Source organism: Podarcis vaucheri (genome assembly GCF_965113315.1).
Source record: "Podarcis vaucheri genome assembly, chromosome: 1".
NCBI lineage: Eukaryota > Metazoa > Chordata > Lepidosauria > Squamata > Lacertidae > Podarcis > Podarcis vaucheri.
Genome location: NC_138759.1, coordinates 81,091,753 through 81,106,190, shown reverse-complemented (window position 1 = coordinate 81,106,190; position 14,438 = coordinate 81,091,753). Strand labels below are relative to the sequence as shown.

Here is a 14,438-nt window from a genome sequence, read left to right as displayed (position 1 = left end):
TGAGCTCTATATATGCAGATGTATGACACGGTGTTCTGGATGGAAGAAAGATTAATCTGGTGAGTCACTTCCCTCCAGCCATTTTTATATTTACTTTTAAAAACAACAACAAATTTATACTGCCTGTCTTCCCTTTTGGATTTTAGGGTGCTGTAGAATCCAGTAATCATAACAAATGCAGTAATAAAACAATAAATAAAACCCATTACAGTACATTATGCATTCTTGAGTTCACAAAAAGAACCTTTGGCAACTTTTGTGAGGAATTGTTGCTGGTGTTGCTCTGTGCTACCTTGAAAGGACAGCAGGTTGACATGTCCTGACAATTCCTGAGGCTGTTGTGTTCCTTTTCCTTTTCGTTTTGTGGAGAAAATGTCAATCTGCTGAGTCCATCCAGTACATACCCTTAATATCTCTACCTGTGGTAATCTGTGGTATTGTGACAAATTGTGTCCTGCTCATCCACCCTAGGTAAGATGTGTGGTATTCAAGGCCAGCTGGGTTATTTTGGTACTTGAGGCAGAAAGTCCCACAAGTGACTGTCCCACAAGCACCTCTCCCCCTCCCTGGCAGCACAATTTTGAGGAATAACAAGAGTAACAACCAATGCTTTGTTAACAATTTTCTGCCCTTTCCTGACACTCAAAAGTCACCTCCCTGGGGCAGCTGCTTCCCTCTACCTAAGGGCAGGGCCAGCTACACGAGGAGAGCGTAATAACCATCACCACCTTTTTTAATGTGCTTTTGGACATTTGGGATAAAACCAGTGATATTTCTACCTCTTACTACCTGCAGAAAAGTTTTGAAATTGAACAAGACATGAGCCCTAAAAACATTAAGAGTAGCCCTGCTGAATTAGCCCAGTGGCCCATCTAATTCACAATCCTGTTTTCATAGTGGCCAACCTAATGCTAATGGGACCCAAGCACAATGGCACTCTCCCTTCTTGTGCCTCCGACGCGTGACTTCCCAGCTTTAAAAAATTGTCTAAACTCATTTTAAAGCTATGCAAAGTGGTGGCTATTGCTACATCTTGTGGGGCTTTTAAAATATATACTGTATGTATATTTAATTAGTGAAACATCTTTATACCACTTTTTCAAAGACACCAAAGCAGTTTACAAAAAAATCCTCTGCAAGACAAAAGCATTAATAACAAAGTTAAAACATATAATAAACATGATTGGCCTTTTCAGATGCACTGTATAACATTCCTGGCTCCCTAAACCATGGTTTTGTAAGCCAGAAACAGCTGTCTGGTCTGTACACTCTTCCTTTGCATCCTGACCTCCTCCACTGACTTGGATGCTGTGATCCTAGTCTCGTTATGTCTTAAATGGGGGGACTGTGTTTTAATATTGACTTACCAACTAGGATCCAAAGCCACAGCTTTATCCTGGAAGATGATTATGAGGAGTGGGGGGAAGCATGCAGCCCCAGCGCTTTCTCCTGGCTTAATGAAGAAGGGTTTATTGAGCAGGAAACGTTGCACCTCAACTGGCCAAAAAAATTTGACAAAACAAGAAGTCTTACAACCTTTCCAAAAGGACAGCAATGCAAGAAGTTGCATAACCTCTGTGGGATGGAGGATGCAAAGGTTTGGGACTGCTACTGGAAAAGTTCCATCCTGGAAAAGCTATTACTGTCCAAACCTGATGTGTGAATGAAGCAGATTGTATGCCATCTGCTGGCAACTGGTCTTGTGTGTGTATAGATGGTCCTTAAAATATGAGGGCGTGCAAGATCTTAACATGCTTGTGGGTCCTATTAGCATTTTCTCAATTGAATTTCCAGGCTCTGTTGTCCTTGGCTCAGAAACAAACACCGTGCAGCTACCGTAGCTCTTTCATTATGGGAACCTTATTTCTAAAGTTACTCCCTAAATGATGGGGACCCACAGAGTTTGTGCTTCGTCTGGGCCATAACCACATCTCCCTTTCACAAACAGGAGCCCACCCATCTCTTTTTCTGCCTCTCTCAGCCTCTGCCAAAACCACCTACATTCTTTAACCTCCCAACCCTGTGTGTTATCTTTGTCTGCAACTCTTCCCTCCGGCTGGCTGGCTGTTCTGTACAGAGTTCTCTGAATGTGTACTTGGAAGGATAACCAGTGCTTGGATAATCCAGTCCTTTGTGTTCTTTCTGGCTGTAAGTGATAGTTTGGTCTGTGGTGTGTGTTTACTTTTTTCCTTACCCCTAAACTTAGAAGAATGAGCTATATGGAATATGAAAGGACTCCTGATTACTAAAGCTGCCCACACAAGGCAAATTATGTTCAAATTATGGTGTCCTTTCCCCCCTTCTTTAAAAAAAGAGTGTATGGAAACTGTTATTCTGATGGGTCCAGTGCTTATTTCCTTTGTAAGTTACTTACATTTTATACTTTTACTTAGATTTTATAGCTTTGAATCTCTTATATGCTGGGAGATAAGACAATAGCAGAAAGACTAGAGAACCACAATGTTTTAAGGACCCTATTGGGCCAAATTACTGCTTCAGCAGATGCCTTTTGCACCAAATTAATCCAGCACAAAAGGGATTTGAAATTTAGGGGCAAGTAAGGTATCCCAGATGAAAGGTTTTCCATTACCCTGGTGTATAAGATGATCCCACATCATACTCTTTTTAGACAGACCAGAGATTGGGTGCACATGAGAAAATAAAAATTATCTCCAAATGGTTTTATTTTTGCTCCCTCTGCCTACCCAGCTACAATGATGGAAAGAAGACCTTAAGTTTTCATGACTCACTCTTCTATTGTGTAGGAGGAAACAAGGCAAACTCCCTCGGGGACGAGCAAAGGGTCATATCAAAATATCTCCTCCTGTTCTCCCCAGAGTGATGGGTACAGATTCCCAGGCATAAAGGCTGTGGTGTGTGTGTGTGTGTGTGTGTCACGAGTGTGGCATGTTCGCTGTCAAAGGCATCTGGTTAGCTTGCAGAGCAGGGAAGAGAAGGGCTGCAGGCTACGTGCAGTCAAGGCGGTTTCCTGCACTGACAACTTTGCCTTGTCCATTCTCGCCCTCATTCGAAATGCTCTTCCCACCCTCATTTTGAGAGGGTATGCTGTATCTTCACTGCAGGCTTCGACTTGTACCCCCTTCCCCACCCTGATGTTATTTTTCTCGGCTTGGCGTTTTGCTGCTTCTGAGGCCACGCTTCCATATTTTAATTTTAGGTGTTGGGTGGGTTACAGAGAAGGCTTTTGCTAGCTTTTTGAGAAGAGGCATGGCTCATTCTTGCATATTATTGTCTCTGTGAGAGAGACAATATTGTCTCTGAGAGAGAGAATGATGGCTACTTCCCTTCATGTGCTTTAAGAAACATTGGTTGGCAGATCTAATGTCAGAATTAACCTCTACATGCCATTCCTGGAAGAGCTCCAGATTAAAGGATGTGGGAGCGCTGGATTGAACTGTGCAGTGAGCCTCCACATGGCTCCCCTAGTAGCATTCACACATTCCTTTCTGCCCACCGCATTCCACCCCTGACTGTTCCTGAGTTTTGGAGAATGAGCCACCATTGTGCTTCTTGTGCTTAGCAATATTCCAAGCTGCTCAAAAGAAAGTTTGGAGCCTAGGAAATCTGGCACTTACGGGTCCTTTGCTGCCTTTTCTATCCACCACCTTGCCGCCTCTATCTGTTTACTTCCAAAGTAAATGCTCATTGAAATGCTCATTGTGACACTATGTGTGTTTTGGAGTTGTATAAGCTCACAGGAATTTGTTCAAAAGTAAATTCCACTTCAGTTTTCATGTGGGAAGCTTCTAAGAAAGTGCATCTCTCTCTCTCTCTCTCTCTCTCTCTCTCTCTCTCTCCCTCTCTCTCCGTGTGTGTGTGTGTGTGTGTGTGTGTGTGTGTGTGTGCATTTGTTTATTCCAGCCCATCACCTGGAAGTGCACCCCTTTCATTATCTTCATTTGTTTTCCCCAAAACCTACTGCCAACAGTCATGTCCTTAAGACTCACCCACTGATTGGTTCCTTGGTCATGTGTGCTTTGATATTCTCTAGGTGAGGCTTTCCCAACTGGGTGTCCTCTACATGTCATCCCTGACAACAAGGAATCATGGTGGTTGAGGGGGATGGTAGTCCAAAACATTTGGAGGTCATCAGGTTGTGGGAGGTTGCTGTAGACTATTGTTATTTCTGTTTTGGTTTATTCCATTAATCATGTTTACTTTTCCTTTTTCCAATGAAGCTTTGACAGTGAGATTCATCACTAAGCGATTTATTGGTGATTATGACCCAACTCTAGGTAAGTCTCGCTTCTGGCTTATGTCTCTTGTACTGATTCAGAGTGGTAGTAGATGGTTTATTATTATTATTATTATTATTTTATTTTGGAGAGTTGGCTCCAGCACCAAGAGCAATTGCCATTTAGCTCTCAAATACAAACTGTTTGAAGGAAGTGGTGAGGGTGATAGTTTAATGATAGTGCACATGCTTTGCATCCAACAGGTTCCAGGTCCAATCTCCAGGTATGGTTGGGAAAGACTTTTGTCTGAGAACCTGAAAATTTGGTGCCAGTCGGTGTTAGATAACACTGCCCTAGATGGTCTGGCTCATTATAAGGCAGCAGCCTATATTCTTATGATGGAATCGGGGAGGCTAACTAGTGCTACTACTTTCATACAGCAACAATGAACTCTCTACTTGGTGAAAATAATGTCAACGATTGGACAAGATGCTATGGTGGTGAGCTGAAGGTTTAGTGCAAAGAGAACCTAGCACTTTGTTCATTTCTCCATTGCCATCTTGCTCCATTTACCAAGCAATTACATTCTGGAAAATGCCTTGATATTGGACCAATCAAGCTGAATCTCCGCTGGGCTGAGTGTATGTTCTTTGAATATAATAATAGAGCAAAGCACCATCTGAAAATCCTTTCATAGTTCCCCAGAAAGCCTAATTTGCCTCCAATTCACTAGTCATTTTGAAAATTTAGGTCATTATGTACATGTTGTCATTTAGCCTAGAGAGGCTGATAGTCTCCCATCTGCAAGGGATCCCACCCCCCACCACACCCCAATTGTCAATTTGGGAGCAACTCATGGAAAATTAGATTAATACCTGTTCAGTCCTACATTTCCTCATTTTTGTTTTCTTTGATGGCGGAGGTATTCTGCCCAAAAGCAAGAGCTATCCCTCCCCCAACCTCCAGACTCTTCAGATCAGGTACCTAGATAACATGCACGTGTCCTGAAATTACTGCATTTTCAACAAGGCAAAGAAGCCTGCCTTGGACAGACCTGGAAGCTGATAACTCTGAAAAGAGATGGAGTGATTTGTGAAGGGCTTGAAGAACTAACAGGAACTAGTTTGGGATACTGGAGCCCTCAGTAAGGCTTCCTGCTGTGTTGTTGTAATAGCAACATAAACACCTCCATTTGGAGTTACATATTTAGAGATTATGCTGTTAGTCCATCTGGCCTTTTGAGGATGGTGTGGGAATAACATCGTGTGGGTTGCAGCTTCCTGAATGGTTACTAAAAAGGTCTGTTGATGTTTTCTTCTTTTTCTTCAGAGTTTTTTGCCCCCCACAGCTGAAAAGCAACTTGCCATTTCTGTCTTGTCTTTTTAGCATTTTTTATTTTTGGGCTGGGTTGAAATCCTATGCACACTTTTTTTAAAAAAGGAAATAAGCCCTTATTGAACACAGTGAGGATTACTTGCAAGCAAGCATACATAGGATTGCACGGCATGTCACAGAATTCACTGTGCACAAAATAGAGTAATTTGGCTGCTCTGTAGAAGTCAGAGAGGGCTGTGGGTGGGGAGGGTAAGCAGAGGGAGAGAGAGAATCACCTTTATTCTTTTCCTTTTGACAGAGAGGCATAATTGCCTGCCTTTGGGTGTATTATTCTCCTCACAATGTGACTAGACAATATATGGCACGTCCCCACCCTTTAATTCACAGTGCATATGGACAGACTCCTTTATCAACACATAGATCTTGAGCAGGAGAAGAATGGCCCTCGAGGCCAAGATGACTTAATAAGGCTTGTGGGAGCCTGGACATTTCATAGTTAGAGGGCATGTGAGGTTTCAAGGTGAGAACAAAGTGTTTGGGAAGAAATATGTAGCTGTGCACAGCTGCCATTCAGGGCATCTTTTGTTCAATAGGTGGCCTTTTCTGCCTTCCTTGGGCTGAGTTTTGCCAGAACAACTGGTGCGCTTTCATTTTAAGTCACTGGCAAAGTTCCCTTTACCTTCATGGTCCTTCCTCCACCCCACCAAGACTAGTCCCAGAATTTCTCCATTTTGAAGCTTCAGCTCATGCTGCAAACAGGAGGCTGGGCAGTGTATTGAGCTCGTAATGAACTTGTCAGTGATGATGGGCTATATTTCGATCCACAGTCACAGTGTGGCCAGTGTGGCCTGCATACTACAAACCTCTCTGTCCATTTACACACACACACACATACACACACACCAATCTACTTTTCATCTCTCCTTCTGGATCCTCACACTTTTAGTTCCTCTCTCCTTCTACACCCCACCCTTCTCTGAGAGCCCTTGTTGTGTCTGAGGTGAGGCAGGGGGCATTTGGGAAGGGGTTCTTCTGTTTTGGCACCCCACTTGTGGAGCTGTCTCCTTTGGAAGGCTCACCTGATGCCCACCAAAATCCTTTAAAAATAAATAAATTATTGGGTTTGAAGAGTTTTGCCTGTTCAATAACAGGCTATGGTGTTTTCTTGAGTTTTATATTTTGATTGTAAACTGCACTGGAAGTTCTCGAATAGAAAGGTGATATATAAAAATTAATGATGAGGTGAATAAAAAAATACAGGTGCATAAGATTTCTCAGCAGCTCAAGACGTGTAGGGGGATTTTCATGCTGGGCTGTGTACTTGCTTGTGAGCAGAACCAGGAGGGCAGACAAAGGAAGAGAGCACTCTCCACTCAGCTTACTGCTAGCTTTTATTTTTAATTCTGCTCTTGCATATGCCAACAGATTTCTCATATATGTTTTATGTTCCACAGAGATGATTTATAGGCACACAGCTGTCATCGATGGGGAGATGGTGCATTTTGAAATTCTTGATACAGCAGGACAGGTAAGGTTCTGGTCACTATATCTCACAACAAGGGGACTGGGAAGGGGCCAGAAAAAAGCCACCAAAATTTCCCAGAGGGCTTGGGCTATAAAATTTGGGGCCATAAAATTTGAGGCTGTTTATCTTGGAGAGAGGAAAGGCAAGTAAAGGGGGGACATGACAGAGATGCATATAATTATGGCTGTTGTGGACCAAGTCAGTAGAGGCATTTTGTCTCTCTTTCTGATAATATCAGAACCTGGGGCCATGCAGTAAAGCGGAATGGCGAGAGATTCAGGACAAAAGGAAGCACTTCTTTCCCCAGTGCAGAGATAACTTAAGGAATTCACAGGCACAATATGTTTTGACAGCCACCAACTTAGATGGCTTTAAAGGGGAATTGGACAAATTCACAGAGAATAAGACTTAACAATGGCTATTATTCATAATGGCTATATTCTGCCAACCTAGCAGTTCGAAAGCATATCAAAGTGCAAGTAGATAAATAGGTACCGCTACGGCGGGTAAAGGTAAACGGCGTTTCCGTGCGCTGCTCTGGTTCGCCAAAAGCGGCTTAGTCCTGCTGGCCACATGACCCAGAAGCTGTACGCCGGCTCCCTTGGCCAATAAAGCGAGATGAGCGCCGCAACCCCAGAGTCGGTCACGACTGGACCTAATGGTCAGGGGTCCTTTTATATTCTGCTCTAGAGGCACTGAATACCAGTTACTGGGAAACAGTAGCAGGAAAGGGCTCTTCCCTCCCCTTCAAGTCTTACTTTGCTGTTGTCTTTTTAATCAGTATTTTTAGGTTTCTTTTATGTCCAAAAGCCTTCAACATGGCTTAGACAAGATAGACAAATCCAAAATAGGATCAAACTATACAAAAAGACAGATGCAAAGCAAAAGCAAACATTTCCAGCCATTAAAAACCTCAATCTGGTTGGTTGCTGTGCTGAACAGGATGCTGTGCTAAGATGAACCATTGGTCTCATGCTGAAACATAAACTAATAATAAAACGGTGGAGGTGGAAGCTGGATGTCCCCGTACCCACTTTCATTCTGTAAATGAAGTGGGCAGTTAAACTGCGTTAAAGGGTAAGTAATCCCACCTGGCTGGGCCTCCCCAGCCCTAAGAAAGAGAGTGCCCTCAGAAATATGTTTCTGAGATGTAAACAGTGTAGTGGCTAAAAGGGTGCGCAATGAGCCTGGAAATCCCCGGACCAAATTTGTGTTAGTTGTGAACTTACTGTCCAGCCAGTGTCTCTTAGCCTTGACCCCTCTGCTGGAATTATACTGACTGATCTCACATAGTTGCTGTAACTTTTATTCCGATAAAAAGGAGCCAATGTCCTGGTTACATGGTTAGAGTGTTGGACTATGACCAGGAAGATCTAGATTCAAATCTCTACTTTGGCAAAGTCTCAACATGTTACTGGAAAAAGGACATTATCTATCTATCTATCTATCTATCTATCTATCTATCTATCTATCTATTATCTATCTATCTATCTATCTATCTATCTATCTATCATCTTCTATCTATTATCTATCTATCTATTATCTATCTATCATCTATCTATCTATCTATCTATCTATCTATCTATCTATCTATCTATCTATCTTCTATCTATTATCTATCTATCTATCTATCTATCTATCTATCTATCTATCTATCATCTATCTATCTATCTATCTGTCTGTCTGTCATCTATCTATCTATCTATCTATCATCTATTTATTTATTTATACATACATACATACATACATACATACATACATACATACATACATACTCTGCCCATCTGGGCAGCTTCCAATACAAATAAAAACGTAATAAAACATCAAACATTAATAGAAACAATCTGATCCAATATAAAAAAAATCAGAATAACTTTAAAATAAACAACTTATATAAAATAAAGCAATATTCAATAATCCATTAGACTTTAATAGTAAACAGTAAAATTAAACATCAGCAAATAATAATCAAACAGTTTACACTTACCAATTACAATAAAGAATTACTAATCTATAATCAATAAAAATAACAGCAAGTCACAGTGCCATTATAAAATGGTAGTATGTCCTCATACAATAAATGCCTACATTATTTCATCAATAATGTCTGTTTCCAAGTAAGTTACTTTTAGACACAACTGTACTGCTCTTCCTTCCTGAGCAACATTGCACATTTGAATTTAAATCTAACTTGTCCCATTTTAAAGACACAGACAGAATGTAGCATGGACTGTTAGAGAAGGGTGGGAGCTCAGTTACAGAGCATCTGCTTTGCATGTAGGGGGAGGTATTGGCAAGCGCAGGGGAACTCTGAGGCTTGCAGAAGCGCAACAAACTTTAGGGGAAAACACCCAACAGCCCATGATGGCTGAGGATGCCCACTGGGCGTAGAAAGGTGATTGATTGTTGTTGGGGCCGTGGAATGGAGTAGCTGGAGACTTGAACAGAAGTTCTTCACATTACAACCTTTTGTTGCAGGTCCCACTTGTGAGTTTATAATTTCATTTTCTCTCTCTCTATTGGCCAAAGTAGATGAATTGTGACTGACCAAATCTGGGACCTGGATGACCACCGAACAACTGTCAAGTGGGCTGGGTGGGGAATGGTGCAATCTGCAGAGGAGAACCAGTGACTAGAAAGGGGGTACATAACCACCATTGGTCATTGTGTACAGATGTTGTGAGCTCTTTGCAAAGAAGGTGCCGTGCTTATACAGATTTGCGATTGGTCTCTCTGTCCTAGGAGGAGGACTCTCTACAAATTGAAGAGAAGATAAAGTGGGGAGATGGCTTTGCTGTGGTTTACTCTGTCACTGACAGGTGCAGCTTCGACGAAGTCATGAGGCTCTGCTTCCTCATCAACCACATCCATTCCAGCCCAAAGCGGAGCAGCGCGAGTGGAGAGCCGCCCGTCGTGATTGTCGGAAACAAGAAAGACCTGCAGTTTGACCGCATGGTGTCCTCTGAGGATGGGGAGAACCTCTCCAAGGCCCTGAAGCATCCTTTCTACGAGATCTCTACCAGGGACAGCTATGAGGAGACGGTGGTGGTTTTCAACACTTTATACAATGAGCTGATGAAGCAAGGTCATTTTTCCCCAGGGTCCTTCAAGAGGCGAGCAGTGTCTAAACTAATGGAAAAGATCCCAAAGATTCATGCCAACTCGACTCTGGCCTCGGGTGGCAGGAGCCTGAGCTTCAATTCCTTCAGGGACTACATCCCGGAATGAACTTCTGCACAGGCCATTGTGAAATGATGGGCAGTTTTTGCAGGGACCAGCTGGAGTTGGCAATGGAGAGTGTGCAGAGCTGGTGAACTGGCAAGTCCAGAGACCTGTGCATTGTTAGGAAAGGTGTTGTTTTCCCCTAACTACCTTTAAAGGCAGGAAGGTCACAGGGTGACCCTAGACCAGCTTTGTGGTACAGCAGTACATAAGACCAACCCGACTTGGTCAGACCAAAGGTCCACCTAGTCCAGTATCCTGCTCTGAACAGGAGCCACACAGATGCTTCTGGGAGGCTCACCAGCAGGATATGAAGGCAATAATCTGCCCCCTTCCCTGTTTCCAGCTCTGGCAATTTGTATACAGAAGTATACTATCTCTATAGCTGGAAGTTCCATTTAGCCATTATGACCAATAGCCATTGATAGACCTACCCCCTGTGAATTTTAAAGCCTTCTTTGCTGGTTGCCATCACCACATCTTGTGGCAGCAAATTCCATAGCTAAGGCTGATGCGCCACATTTTCTCCTTGTAGAGATTAGTCTTCTAAATCCTGGTGGAAAGGCAGCTGTGAATGTTCCTTTGGTTGCATGGTCTGATTATTCTTTTTGGGCACCCAAGAAAGCAAGGAAAAGTGGAGGCCCTTCCCAAGGCTGGACTCTTGATGCGGAGCTCTGCACCAGCGCAGTCTTGTTGAGTCAGCCTTGTTGGGAGGAGGGGTGGTGGGATCTACAACAAGTTTTGCAAAAGGCTGATTAAGATGTGTTCTCATCTTCCCGGCTCTTGCTAGTATGTTATTGCTCATTCCTGTCCATCAGCAGAATGGTTTAGGCACCTGACCTTTTTCCATAATGGACCAAGGCCAGTGACCCCACCAGTTTTCTATACAGTACAGTCAGGATCAATAGAAGAACATGTTGCAAGTGGCTGATTAAAGGTTTGGTTAGAAGAGAGTTCTGTTTACATTGAGCAGCAGTGCCATGTGACTTCATGGCAGGAAGCACTGAGGTCACAGAATAGGGAAGTTCATGGAATCGTGGAGCTTCAGGCTGCAAAACAATGCACACTTTCCTAGAAGTGAGGCCCACTGAGGACTGTAGGACTTACTTTTGAGTAAACGTGCATAGGGTTGCACTGTTAGTGACCAGAAGCCCATCGAGTGTGCCATAAGACAGCTTCTCCCACCACCAATCTTCCTGTGTAGGTAGTACCATCAGTATTCAGATAACTGACTTTTTATTGGTGTGTAGATGTCATAGCAGGGAGCACTTTCAAATCTTTCCTCCTTTCCGGCAGATTTTTTTTTCTTGAAGTAGGAACATAAGAAGCTGCTTTAGGGCAATGGTCGAACCAGCCAAGTACTATTTGTCTTAACCAGCAGCCAACTCTCCAGTATCTCAGTTTGGTCCATCATGTTCATTTCCTGCTCTTTATTTAACTGGAGAAACCAGGGATCGAACCTGGAACCTTCTGCTTGCAGAGCATATGTTGTGTCATTGAGCTATGGCCCTGACCCAAATTAGTTATTTCTTCCTCTTTTAAGGCTGCATCCATTGTCATGCTAATATACTTGTAGGCACTTGCTGTTCTGGAAGGAAAGATGACCAACTTGTTCCACAAAGGCTTCCATTCTACCGCTCAACACTGGAAAATAGCATTCTGTTTGCCTCCTGCTTCCTTCACTGACTTCTGTGTAGGCAACTCAGAAAAGCTCTGTGCGTTGCAAACACAGATATTTTAGTTGCAGCTCCATAGATCTGAAAATAATAAACATATCTGCCTGCTCTTCAGCAAAACCCCAGGGCTATCTTTTGCTTCTTTCTGACAACAAAAGGAACTGCCTTCACCCAACAAGTCTGAGAACATAGCTCCCTCTTGAAACCCATTTGACTCTCAGATCCAAACTAAGCATTTTTAAAGTCAGCTTGTGTGGCTTTATAATTACATTTTGTATTGTAAAATGATATGGTACTCTGCTGTTGACTAATAGCTGTGTACAAGCAGGAAATGGAATCAGAGTATATGAGGTGGGCATGGTGAGAGGAGTACAGCTACAGGTGCAAATACAATGAAGCCAGAACTAGATGATACTGGAGGTTTCCAAGATCTGGACGCCGCTAGAAGTTGTGGACTACAACTCCCATCAGCTCTATAGCCAGAGCTTGAAAGTTGTAGTCCAGAACATCAGAAGGGCACCAACTGGGCTATCCCTGCCCTAGGCCTTTTGCGGTGGTACAAATCTATTCCTGTGTTTTATTTCAAAAGTGGGCATTGAATCTACTTAAAATGGAACAGAACTCTTTCGTTTTTATCCAAGGTTACTAAAATAAACACTTTCTTAGATTTGTGGCATTGTCAGCTCAATAGCTGCCACCTGGGTTAGGAGCTTGACTCTCCCTCTCCCTGCAGTTTCTAAATCCTAAATCAACACTGTTCCATGGGGCACCCTGCAGTGATCTCAAGAGAATGAGTAAGTGTGAAATAAAAATCTCTTCAAAGCCCCAACCACAAATCCAGGCATATGTTCAAAACAAAGGCTTAAAATTCTCTCAGGATGCTTGACTTTTTAAAGGAGCCAGGACAGGACTAAAAATTTCCTTTCCCTCTTTTAAGTAGCCTAGCAGAACTATTGTTGGATTGACTGCTAAAAGTGGTTTGCTTTCACAGTCAAATGCTATTCTGGTTTGTCTCATGGGCCGGGGGGGGGCAGTTATACCTATCTCAATTGAAATTTCTAAGAAGCAAACTCTAAATTAGAGTCTATGTCTGTTTCCACAGGTGAAGGCTGTTAGCTGGAAGATTTTTTTATTTGCTAGCGATAGAGAATATTCAAAAAAGATTTTAATTTAAAGGATGATTGTTTGCATGTGTCTTCAGTAAATTTTCCTGTTGAAGAGGTCAGGAAAGCTAATCCTCATGAGAGCAGCTTTAGATATCTGCATTGTTTTATACAACTGTATTCCAGCCACAGGAAAAGTGCATAGCATCCTTTCTGATACCTTCTGTTATTAATGGATTCTGCTGAACCTGTTATGGGAACTGTAAAATGTACTTGCAGTGGTATATAGATTGGATTTTCTAGGACAGGGGGTGATGATTCACATACATTGCAGCCACCTACACCACCTTCATCCAGGTTTCCAACCTCTCACAACCACAGAAATCTCACATCCCCACCAGTCACTGAAAATGGCGGCTACTGTAGTTTTCACAAAATACACAGTATTTCTCATGCTGCGACTTGATTGGCAGTACATAGTTACTTGCCTAGCTGCCCTTTGCGACAGACAGTAAAATTACTCCCCCCCCCAAAGCAGTTTATGTGCTTCTTCATCAAATTGAAACTTTAATTTGCCAAAATTAAATTTCACTCCCTAAAATGACATGTCGTACTAGAACATAAAAAGCCCTTTTCCTTTTCCTTTGAGGAATCTATGTATGTGCTTCCTGTTCTGTTAAGCAACTTTCCACCAGCTATGGAGGTACTGCAAGGAACTGCTGCTTGTTTTATATACACGCTCATACACATAAGAGAACAGAAACAATCCTGCCTCAATGAGGGCCTCCTCCCCAAAAGTACAAACCTTGTACAATTGTTTGCTCCACAGTTTGGGGTTCCTTGGGCAAGATATTTAAAGTAGGACACACACACACGCCATTGCTGCTTCCTGCTCACTTTCCCATAGGGCTGGAGGTTGGCAAGCAAAGGAACTGGCTGGGAGAAAGAGGAGGAACAGTATTCATTGCCACTTTTGGGAGAGGGCAGTTAGTGAGTGGTAATAGCTGCTGCTGTTTCTTGGCTCAATGTCACTTGCCCAACTGGATGGCTGAGTGAGCAAATGGATAGCAGCGAGGTGCAGCCACAGGGGACTTGGGGGAGTGGACCCTTGCAAGACACTGGGACCCTCAGCATCTGCCTACGAATACTGGGCAATGGATAGAAATTTCTCTCAAAATGTAAATGCCATCATTTTTAAATACTTCATAATGTATTTTACATGTATATACTTTTTTCCTTGTAACTTCCGTTGCATTTTGTAGACCTGATGCCAGAAATCTTAATGGTTTGCTGAGGGTGAAGAAAAGCTGCCATCTTCAGCAACTGTTTGTATATGGAGTGGTGATGATTATTCTGTGAATTAAAAAAATAATAATTCTCA

General features: G+C 42.7%; 1 protein-coding gene across 1 annotated transcript in view; it reads left to right on the top strand.

Annotated features, from left to right (window-relative positions):
* The window catches only part of LOC309535751 (ras-related and estrogen-regulated growth inhibitor-like), a 26,265-nt gene extending 11,827 nt beyond the window's left edge, over positions 1-14,438 (top strand). The window contains exons 2-4 of the mRNA XM_082229137.1: positions 4,200-4,256; positions 6,986-7,059; positions 9,799-14,438. Coding sequence (XP_082085263.1) covers positions 4,200-4,256; positions 6,986-7,059; positions 9,799-10,284 — 617 coding nt within the window. The 3' untranslated portion in view covers positions 10,285-14,438. The remainder of the gene's footprint in view (positions 1-4,199; positions 4,257-6,985; positions 7,060-9,798) is intronic.